The 11,328-nt window shown below is 34.8% G+C and overlaps 1 protein-coding gene across 1 annotated transcript; it reads left to right on the top strand.

Moving 5' to 3' along the window:
- Positions 1-5,816: 5,816 nt before the first annotated feature.
- LOC112773089 (probable xyloglucan glycosyltransferase 12) lies at positions 5,817-9,463 on the top strand. Its single transcript, XM_025818134.2, has 5 exons — positions 5,817-5,912; positions 7,685-8,118; positions 8,246-8,441; positions 8,780-9,088; positions 9,200-9,463. Exons 1-5 carry the CDS (start codon positions 5,817-5,819, stop codon positions 9,461-9,463), a joined length of 1,299 nt encoding a protein of 432 aa, XP_025673919.1.
- Positions 9,464-11,328: the final 1,865 nt, after the last annotated feature.

Raw genomic sequence — 11,328 nt, 5'->3', positions numbered from 1 at the left:
AATTTAACTGTGCATACTACTCATTTTATTATTATTTGTCTTTGAAGAGAATGACAAGGATATGTAATGAAGATGTATGCCTTCCGGATAGTGCAATTTCGCACACTATTCTCAAAAATGATATATATTTTACCCATCTGGTGCCAAAAGAAGAATGTGTTAATACTATTATTGGCTCAGACAATGTGATAGAAGGCTCCGGAAGAGCTATAATTTTGTTTCCTGGAGGAACAAAATTCATAATAAATAATGCACTGTTGTCTACCAAGTCTCGAAGAAACTTGTTGAGCTTTAAAGATATTCGTCGAAATGGATATCATATTGAGACTATGAATGAGGGAAATCATGAGTACTTATGTATCACAACTCATGATTCTAATAAGAAAGTTATATTAGAAAAATTACCCTCTCTTTCATCTGGGTTGTATTATACCAAGATTAGTGCAATTGAATCACATGTCATTGTAAATCAGAAGTTTACTAGCTCAAATGAGTTCATAACTTGGCACGACCGATTGGGTCATCCGGGAACAACCATGATGAGGAGAATTATTGAAAACTCTCATGGACATTCACTAAAGAACCAGAAGATTCTTAAAACTAGTGAATTTTGTTGTGCTGCATGTTCTCAGGGAAAGTTAATTTTAAGGCCATCACCAGTAAAGATTGGATTTGAGTCCCCTGAATTCCTAGAAAGGATTCAAGGTGATATATGTGGACCTATTCATCCACCATGTGGATCTTTTAGATATTTTATGGTCCTAATAGACGCATCTTCGAGATGGTCACACGTGTGCTTATTATCTTCTCGCAACCTGGTGTTTGCGAGATTACTGGCTCAAATTATTCGATTAAAAGCACAATTTCTAGAGAATCCAATCAAAGCAATTCGTCTTGATAATGCTGGTGAATTTACTTCCCAAGCTTTTGATGCTTATTGTATGGCTAATGGTATAAATGTTGAACATCCAGTAGCTCATGTTCACACACAAAATGGGTTAGTAGAATCACTTATTAAATGCCTCCAATTAATTGCTAGACCCTTACTTATGAGAACAAATCTTCCAATATCGGTTTGGGGGCATGCTATTTTACATGCTGCAGCACTTATTCGTTTGAGGCCAACGAGTTACCATCAGTTCTCTCCTTTGCAATTAGCTTTTAGCCAGCATCCAAATGTCTCCCATTTAAGAATATTTGGGTGTACGATATATGTTCCCATTGCACCACCTAATCACACCAAAATGGGACCCCAAAGAAAATTGGGGATATATGTTGGATATGATTCTCCATCTATAGTGAGGTATCTTGAGATACAAACTGGAGATGTATTTAAAGCCTTGTTTGCGTATTGTCATTTTGATGAATCAAATTTTCCAACATTAGGGGGGAGAATAAGCTTCCTGAAAAGGAACTAAATTGGAATGCGTCAGCGTTGATGCATTTAGATCCTCGATCAGGGCAATGTGAACTGGAAGTTCAAAAGATTATACATTTGCAAAGAATAGCAAATGAATTGCCTGATGCATTTTCTGATACAAAGAGGATAACCAAGTCGTATATACCAGCGGAAAATGCCCCAATTTGAATTGATGTCCCAGTTGGACAAATTGCCACCGAAGCAAACACACGCCAGAAGCGTGGCAGTTCTGTCGGTTCCAAAGACAAAAATCCTCAAAAGAGAAAGGAGGTAAATACTATTCCTGTTGAAAAAGACATAGTAGAGACACCTGCAGTTGTCCAAAATTCTGATATAGTTTTAACGCCGAAAGACGTTCAGGTACCTGAAAATTGTGAAAATGATGAGATCTCCATAAATTATGTTTTTACAGGAGAGAAATGGGACCGAAATAAGACAATTGTCAATGAAATATTTGCATATAATGTGGCATTGAATATCATGCATGAAAATAAGGATCTTGAGCCAAGATCAGTCGAAGAATGTCGACAAAGGAATGATTGGCCAAAATGGAAAGAAGTCATGAAGGCTGAGTTAGACTCACTTGCTAAACGTGAAGTCTTTGGACCTGTAGTCCGTACACCAGAAGATGTAAAACCTGTTGGATATAAGTGGGTATTTGTGAGAAAACGAAATGAGAAAAATGAAGTTTTGCGCTACAAAGCCCGACTTGTGGCACAAGGTTTTTCACAAAGGCCCGGTATAGATTATGAAAAAGCGTATTCTCCTGTAGTGGATGCGATAACATTGCGTTATTTGGTCAGTTTAGCTGCATATCATAAACTGCACATGCATTTAATGGATGTGGTAACAGCCTATTTATACGGCTCATTAGATCGGGATATCTATATGAAAGTCCCTGAAGGACTAAAGATATCTAAACCACCCAATGAATATTTGCAAGGGTTATACTCAGTCAAATTGCAAAGATCTTTATATGATCTAAAGCAATCTGGACGAATGTGGTATAATCGTCTTACTGAGTATCTGGCCAAAAACGGATTCAAGAATGATGATATCTGCCCCTGTGTTTTCATAAAAAAAACTACATCTGAGTTCATTATAATTGCTGTGTACGTTGATGATTTAAATATCATTGGGACTCCTGAAGAGATTCTAACAATTATAAAAACTCTAAAAGAAGAGTTTGAGATGAAAGATCTTGGAAGAACTAAATTTTGTCTCGGCTTGCAGATCGAGCATATAAAAAGTGGGATCTTTATTCATCAAACAACATACACAGAAAAGATCTTGAAGAGATTTTATATGGATAAGTCACATCCATTAAGTACTCCAATGATCGTAAGATCTTTGGATGTGGAAAAGGATCAATTCCGTCCTAAAGAAGAGAATGAAGATATACTTGGTCCTGAAGTACCATATCTTAGTGCCATTGGAGCGCTAATGTATCTTGCTAATAATACGCGACCCAATATATCATTTGCTGTGAATTTACTAGCAAGATATAGTTTCTCTCCAACCAGAAGACATTAGAGTGGAATCAAACAGATCTTTCGATATCTTCATGGAACGGTTGATATGGGATTATTTTATCCCTACGGATCCAAGTCAGAACTAGTTGGCTATGCAGATGCCGGATACTTGTCTGATCCACATAAAGGGAGATCTCAAACAGGATACCTGTTTACATATGGTGGAACAGCTATATCATGGAGGTCTACGAAACAGACAATTGCTGCAACATCCTCTAATCATGCCGAAATACTGGCGATTCATGAAGCTAGTCGCGAGTGTTTTTGGCTGAGGAGTCTGATTCAATATATTCTGTCATCATGTGGACTGATTGATCATAAGATAGCTCCAACTGTCCTGTTTGAAGATAATACAGCATGCATTGCTCAACTTAAGGGTGGATACATCAAAGGTGATAGAACGAAGCATATTTCTCCCAAATTCTTCTTCACTCATGATCTTCCAAATCAAGGGACAATTGATGTCTAGCAGATCCACTCAAGTGACAATCTGGCAGATTTATTTACAAAGTCACTCCCAAAATCCTCTTTTGAAAGATTAGTACATGAGATTGGGATGCGCCGATTTCGAGACATTAAATGATGTCGGCATGAGGGGGAGACTGTACTCTTTTTCCCTTGGTCAAGTTTTTTTCTATTGGGTTTTTCTTGACAAGATTTTTAATGAGGCAGTCCCCATCACGAAGGACATTGTACTCTTTTTCCTTCACTAAGGTTTTTTCCACAGGGTTTTCCTTTAGTAAGGTTTTAATGAGGCAATAATCCTAAATGGTCATCCAAGGGGAAGTGTTACGATAAGAATGGATGATCATGGAAGGCTTATTTTTCCTATGCTAAAAGGAACAATTCACATGACAAAGCAATTAATATAGTTTGAAAAGTTGAATTTATTTGCCTATAAAAGCATGGACGAGGAAAATAATTTTTACACACAACAGCAATAATAAAAAAACAAAAAACAAATGCTATTATCTCTCTCTTTATTTTTTATACTCCTTTCTATCTTTATATATATATTTATGCAATTCTCTCTCTCTTTACTTTTTATACTCATTTCTATCTTTATATATATATATATTGAGCTAATTATTTTAATACTAGAGTCTTCTATCTATATATCTTTATTTTATATTTAATATATCTTTTATTTATTTTACAACATTTAGAGATTAAATTTTTATGTAAGTTTTTTTATTTTTTGCATACAGCTCGTGTTGAGCCAAACCGAACTGGTCAATTTTCAAAGATTTTAATTGTGTTGACCGGTTGAAATACAAAAATGGTATCCATGTTAATCTAAACTAATCATATCACCAATTTGTTGATTTTTCAGTCCAACTACTAACTCTGATTCAATTTTTATAATAATATAGAAGTTTAAAGTTTATTAAGTTTTAACTTGAGAAAGAGTTTCAAGATATAAAGAGATTCTTCTTTGATAGTTTGATATCTCATCATATCAAAAAATATTTTCTAAACTTATTTATGTTTCAAGTTGATGCATATTATCTATGTGTTTAAGTTTGAGGAAAAATGTTAGAGTTAAGATGTAGTTGGTAGATAATAACTTATTATTTATGTATATAATGAATCGATTTAGTTAATATGTGTCTTTAAGACACATAATAAAGTTATCAATTAAAAAAATATAAAAAAATAAAATTTAAAATTTTAATATATTTATTATGTATTTATTAAAATAAATTATTTAAATTTTTTTATTACCACTAACTTTGATTTGTGCCTTAATGCAGTAGTGAGTTCTGCAACGAGATGGATAAGTCAAGAGCACAAAATTTTTTTTTGGAAGAAATGCTGTTGGAGAACAGATAGTGACAATAAATTTGTGCATCAAAGAGAATAAGGAGAGAAAGGAATTTTGTTAGTGGGTAATAATAGTGGTGATGTTGCACGTGAGACCCTATGGAAGAAATTTGAAGAGGAAAAGAAAAAAGAAAAAACTAAAAAGAGAAAAGAGATAGTTAAGTAATTTTAATGTTTTAGTTTTTGTATTTATTTTAAATTAAATATGATTATGAAACTTAATTTAGTCTTTGTTTTTTAATTTTTGTCTTTAATTTTTATCTCTTAATTTTAGTTTTTCTTTTAAACATAATTTTATTATACATATTAGCTAAACCCATAATTGATAGTTAGTAGTTTAGCATTTATTATAATAGTTATAGTTAACTATTAATTCGATACCCAAAAAGTAATAAAAAATTCTCTAAAAATGATTATCAATAAAATTGTTGAATATTTTTTTTGAACCCATAAGTGAATGTTCCATTTTTTTTTTAATTTTCATTAACAGTTGGATGGGTGTGGGTATTTTGATTTTCCAGACAAGAGACTGCAAATACTTTGTATGAATAGATGAGATCAAAGAAGGTTGGAAAGGTCTGACAAGATGGTTAGTTAGTTAAAAGAAATACGGAGTATTCTCATGCAAGATATCAGGATGGATTGACAATCGCTGTAATTGATCAACATCTTCATCACTTGCTATGCTTCTTAGTTCTTCGGATTCATAACAATGATATCTAATATTTTCATCCAAAAATTCTTCCACGTCAATAGGCATATAGATGGATGAAGGCTCGTTAGGATCAGGATTGGGTATGAAAAGTTGTCCAGTTGGAGGCCTCTTTGCTAATCTTCTCTTATTCACCTTAGGCCTTCTCTTAGCCTGCTCATTTGGAATATTCTGGTTGTTCTGAGGAGTACTATTAGTATTAGAAGATGGGATTGGGTTTGATTCAAGATTTGATTGTGACTATATGGCTGTGAAATGTATTGGATTACTTGTTCAGTTGCTTGGCCTTCATTCTCATTGGATATTAAGATAAAAGCTACACTTGGAGATGTTGAACCAGCAGTATGTATTGGTTGCTGCTCTTGTTCAATGGGATGTTGTGAAGGCTGTGATTGATTGCAAGGTGGCTCATTTGGTTGCACAGGTATTGTGGGAGGCTGATATATCTATTTTGCTGGAAATATTTGTTGGGCCATATTAACACCATCCTCCTTTTGGGCCTCAAAATCGACTTGGCTGCTTGCTTCATGGGCCTCTTTTCTATTATGGGCCTCATCCCTACCATGGGCCTCCATCAATTGTACCTAACCCACTATTTCAGCATCATCATTATCCACAACATCTATAAGTCTTTTTCTTGAAGTCTTCTTTGGTGTTGGGTTCTTCTTAGCATAACTCTTCAGTTTCATCTTTATTAGAGTAATATTCTCTTCAAAAATAACAAAATTATTTACAGGATGCTCTATATATAAGTGAATTCTGTTACTGTTCTTCACAACAACCTCATACAGCTTAACAATTTTAGTCCATTATCAAGCTTCTTACCAGGTTCTAGTCAATAAAAATCAGTAATGAATGTATACCCAATGTCTTTCAGTAAATCATTTATGAAAAATTTGCTGAGAGTATCCACATTAACCCTCTCAATTTCTATTACTTTCTCATCAACATACATAAACTTCCCACATGGACCTCGCTCAAATCTCCCCCTATGATTAATACATAGTGTAATATGGACAATGGCCATCCCTGTAAATAATACAGTATAATCTAAGGTACCATCTCATGTAATTACAAATAACAACATAGAAACTGAAAATCTAACCCTAACCCAAAATTTTGAAAAAAATTTCAAGCCTATAGAAGATAATTAGAATATTCAATAATTTCTCAGAAACATTCTAAGATAGAAAAGCTAGTAACCACATATTTCTGTTCTTCGTAAAGCAACGATGATAGGTTATAAATAGTGGATGACAAGATGTTTATAATGATGATGGACTATGGGTAGTGCGGATGGCGAGATGGTTTCAACGACGGTGGATAGTGGACAGCAAGATGCTGACGATGGTAGCCTACGAGTAGTGAAGCAGCGACTTGATTAAAATGAAAAATGTCTCTGTCGCGAAATGGAGGTGCTCTGGTCTTCTTCTTCGATTTAGGATGGCAGTGGCGACGGCAATAGAGCTCTGCTAGGGCAGGAAAGGAAGTGTAAGGTTTTTTTTATATTTCTTAACAAAAAAAATTGAGTTACACGTAGATAAGTTTGGAGAGGTTTTATTACCTCGTAGGTTCGGATATTAATGAACCAAGCGTGTAACCAACGATTCGTTACTTTTGGCACACAAAAGTAGGTGAATTTTCTTTTACCATGGGCACATTTGTCAACATATATATCTTTTATTTATGAATACAAATGATCATTTGTCAAAAATTTATTTTTATAATGATAATTAAAAAAGATTATATCAAAATATCATCTTTAAATTTTTTTAAGATATATATTTAATATCTAATTTTTTTTATCATATTTTTAATTTTTTAAAATTTTATTTGTCATTAATATTTTTTAATATTATTTTTGTAAGAACTTTTAAATACCATCCTAGTAGTTTAAATAGCTTACCATTTATAGTCACAAAAAAAAGATGTTTGCTACGGTACGATGATAAATCCATACGTATCGATACGTTTAAAATATGGACAAATAACAATAAGATATGTGGAATTTATTTTACACATGAGCATTTAATTTTTCTTTTTTTAAATATATAATATATCACCACTTTTATTAAAATATCTTTTTAATTAAATAAAAATAAAAAACATTTATTTATTTAATTTTATAAAAAACATAAACATCATTTTTTATTTGATTAGACAAAAATACCCTTTTAATACCCCAATATTCAACAGTTTCTCCCCAAATCAAAAAAGGAAGTTGAAACAGTAAACCTAGCTTTCTACCACCGCCGCAAGGACTGCCGCCGTCCGTCGCTCTCAGGCACTACCATCATCGTCTGGTCGTCCGTGCTTCTTCCTCTTTCAAGAATCGCAGCTTCTTCTTCCTCGAGCTTGGTGCGTCAGTTCCTGGTATTCATCTGCTCCATCGTGCTCCTGTCGCAGTCCGTTGGGCGCTCAGTCACCATCGTCTTCGTCTGGTCGTCGCAGATTCTTCCAACCCACCACCGTCTTCTGAGTTGTGTTCGTCGCCTGGCCTCTGTCTCCGTCACGATTCTGCCCCCCTCTTCTCAGACTGCTCAGAAGAAAAACCCATCTCCATTCCAGTTTCCTTCCTTCGAGTTCAGAGAGCAGAAGCTTAACCAAGAAAAAAACCTTAGACTTCGACGGTCAGTTCACTGCTAACTTCTTTTGCGTTTTTTATTTATGCCATGTTCAATGATTATTTGATTACTGAATATTTGAATGTTTTGTGTTTTAATTTTTTATTGAATGATTATTTGATTACTAATGAAGAGTGAAACAAATTGTGTTGTTCCTTATTCAGAGCTTGGATAGGCTTGTGCTTTGCTTGGGTTGTTTTTGGATCCGGTATAAGAAGATCAAGAATGTTGCTGCTGAAGATTATGGTGATTTGGATCTTGAATCTGGGGAGAAGAAAGGGTTCTTTCCTATGGTGTTAGTCCAGATCCCCATGTGCAATGAGAGAGAGGTAAGATAGAGATACAATGATGATTTGATTGATTTCTCTGTTTGGATTAGTCTATTTGTGGGTTCAACTTGCTTTGAAAAATTAGCCAATTTGTGTTCCTAGGATAGAATTTCAAGTTTTAGTTGTAAGTTTGGATTAATTGAATGGTATATATTTGTAAAGCCTTAAAGCTTTGGATCAAGAAGTGATGCTTGACTTGTTTTGTCATTTATTGCTTAACTTGTTAATTTGGATTTCTTCCAATTTGGACTCCACCTAACTACTTGAAACCAACATAATCTACCTCCAAACCTAATAATGTGGTTTGTTGATCCAATCAAGTTGATTGTGTTCTTTAGGTTTATCAGCAATCGATTGGTGCTGTTTGCAATTTGGATTGGCCCAAGTCCAAGTTGCTAATTCAAGTTCTAGACGATTCAGATGATCCAATAACACAGTCTTTGATCAGTGATGAGGTGAAGAAATGGCAACAAGAGGGTGCCAACATTGTGTATCGGCATAGGGTGATCAGAGAGGGTTACAAGGCAGGTAACTTGAAATCTGCCATAAGTTGTAGCTATGTGAAAGACTACGAGTTTGTTACAATTTTCGATGCTGATTTTCAGCCTACTGCTGATTTCCTTAAAAGAACAGTTCCTCATTTTAAGGTGATTCATTATTTCATTAAATTCAATGCCCTTACTAGAAATTTAGCATCTATTGTTGGATGGATGTTTCTGCTATAGTCAACTGAATTTATTTGGTTTGATACTATGCAGGATAACGACGAATTGGGATTAGTTCAAACGAGATGGTCTTTTGTGAACAAGGATGAGAACCTTTTAACACGTTTACAGAACATTAATTTGGCTTTCCATTTCGAGGTTGAGCAGCAAGTAAATGGGATCTTTCTTAATTTCTTTGGGTTCAATGGCATCGCCGGAGTGTGGAGAATTAAGGCCTTGGAGGATGCCGGTGGTTGGTTGGAGAGGACCACTGTTGAGAACATGGACATTGCCGTTCGAGCACATCTTCATGGCTGAAAATTCATCTTCCTCAATGATGTTGAGGTTTGCCCCACTACTCTAATTTTCTACCAAACTATTAAATTATTAGATTAAACTAGGTATTTAATCCCTCTAAGACATGCTTAGTCCTCCTTAAATAGTTAAATATATACATCGACATTGCTTTAGTCTCTAAAAAATACATGTGACATCAATAAACCGATGTCATGAATCTTTCAGGGATCAAATTGATCTTGCATGTATCTTACATTTTGATTCATGTGAGTCACCTGTTGAATGGAAATGCTGTTGTTGCTTTCAGAATGATCAGCTTGGGTGCCCTCTATGTCACGGTGAGAATCCATGCTTCTGTTGCTGTCAACATTGGAGAAAATAACATCAACTTGATGCTTAAAGTTCCTCTTTTGACACCGGATCTTGTGAAGCCTTCATTTCATTGCTGTAAGGTACAAACTCTTTGCTTAGGGGTGGAACTTAGGGACAATGATTCTGATGATTGCTTGTGTTGTCTTCTTTTATTTTTGGACTCTGATGATTGGTTTGTAGGTGAACGCTTCTCAAAACCAAACTTATTTTGTACTCTTGGGCTTCTAGTCTCTGCTGTATGGCTGGTGTTATTGGTGTCCTCTCCATTGATGACCTGAGGGACTTTTGAGGCTTGCATTAATTTTGAAATTTTCTTCGTGTTACTCTTATCTGCAGAATGGAGGCGTTGACTAAAAGGATTTGTTGAACTGGATCCTTTTGCTGTTTGACTTTCAATATTGTCAAGCAATCTTCCATCTTTGGGATCATTGGCAGAAAACTTGATGCGGCCTGATTTGCCATTAGTCATTTCTTTGGTAGCGGCATTGGATTTCCTTGAGATTTGTGCTGGCTTCATGATGATAATTGGAAACTTTCTACCCCGGGGTGAACTTGAAATATCATCAGTGACAAATGTTGGGTTAGTCTGTTGTCTTGGGGTCTGTAGTTCCGAGCTTTCACTCAGACCTCTGTCAGAAGGGTAATTTGTTTCCTATTCTCTTGTAATATCTAGTGAATCTTTGTATCTCTGCATTGCTTCCAGATTCTTCTTAAGGGCTCTGAAATCCTTTCCTGAATTTTTAAATTGAAGATCTGCAATCTTTTTCTCAATTTCACCATATACAGAGTGGGAGGGTTTTGAAGCTGTTGTCAAAGTCTCACTTTCCTTGGAAACTTGTAAATCAGGATCTTGGCTTGCATCAGGTTGCCTCCATGGGATATAGTGGAAATCGTGAATTTCTGATTAAGGCATGGTCCCTTCTAGAAGTCCCCAAGCACTGGTTTCTTGTTATGGGGGAAACTGGACTCTGGTGTTGGTTAAAATCTCCGGTTATGGCAATGCCGTTGCTATTTCTGGTCTTAGCAGTCAGAATCCAGGTGTTATCAAAGTTGCAAATGCTGTTTTTGGATCCACTCCACCTATTTCTCCTGAAGTTTTGACTAAGGCTTTTCAAGTGGATAAAAAAGTAATTAACTATCTTGAAAAACAGTTCTAATACGATAATAACTAATTTGATAAAGTGAAGCACCATCATTTCATTCTATTTGTACGATATATTGCTTTGGTTCTGGCAATTCATATATGATAATAAATAACAAATTTGTTGTATTTGATTCAACTTTTGGTTCATTTGAGTTTTAGTGAAAAGTTATTAGTCCTCCCCTTTCTTTATATCTTGTTAATGTTCTAGTTAATTAATCAAGAGCATTGCAAAGCCAAAACACAATAAATTACTCATCCATGATTTCTATCAAAATAGATATGTTCGTGATTGCTATAACAGAATTACACTCAGATTCCTCAACATAGCAAGTACAAGATCGGTCTACTTTTTCTTGATTTTCTTATATAC

Source organism: Arachis hypogaea, chromosome 3 (assembly GCF_003086295.3).
Source record: "Arachis hypogaea cultivar Tifrunner chromosome 3, arahy.Tifrunner.gnm2.J5K5, whole genome shotgun sequence".
Lineage (NCBI taxonomy): Eukaryota > Viridiplantae > Streptophyta > Magnoliopsida > Fabales > Fabaceae > Arachis > Arachis hypogaea.
This window is presented reverse-complemented; position numbering and strand designations above follow the sequence as displayed.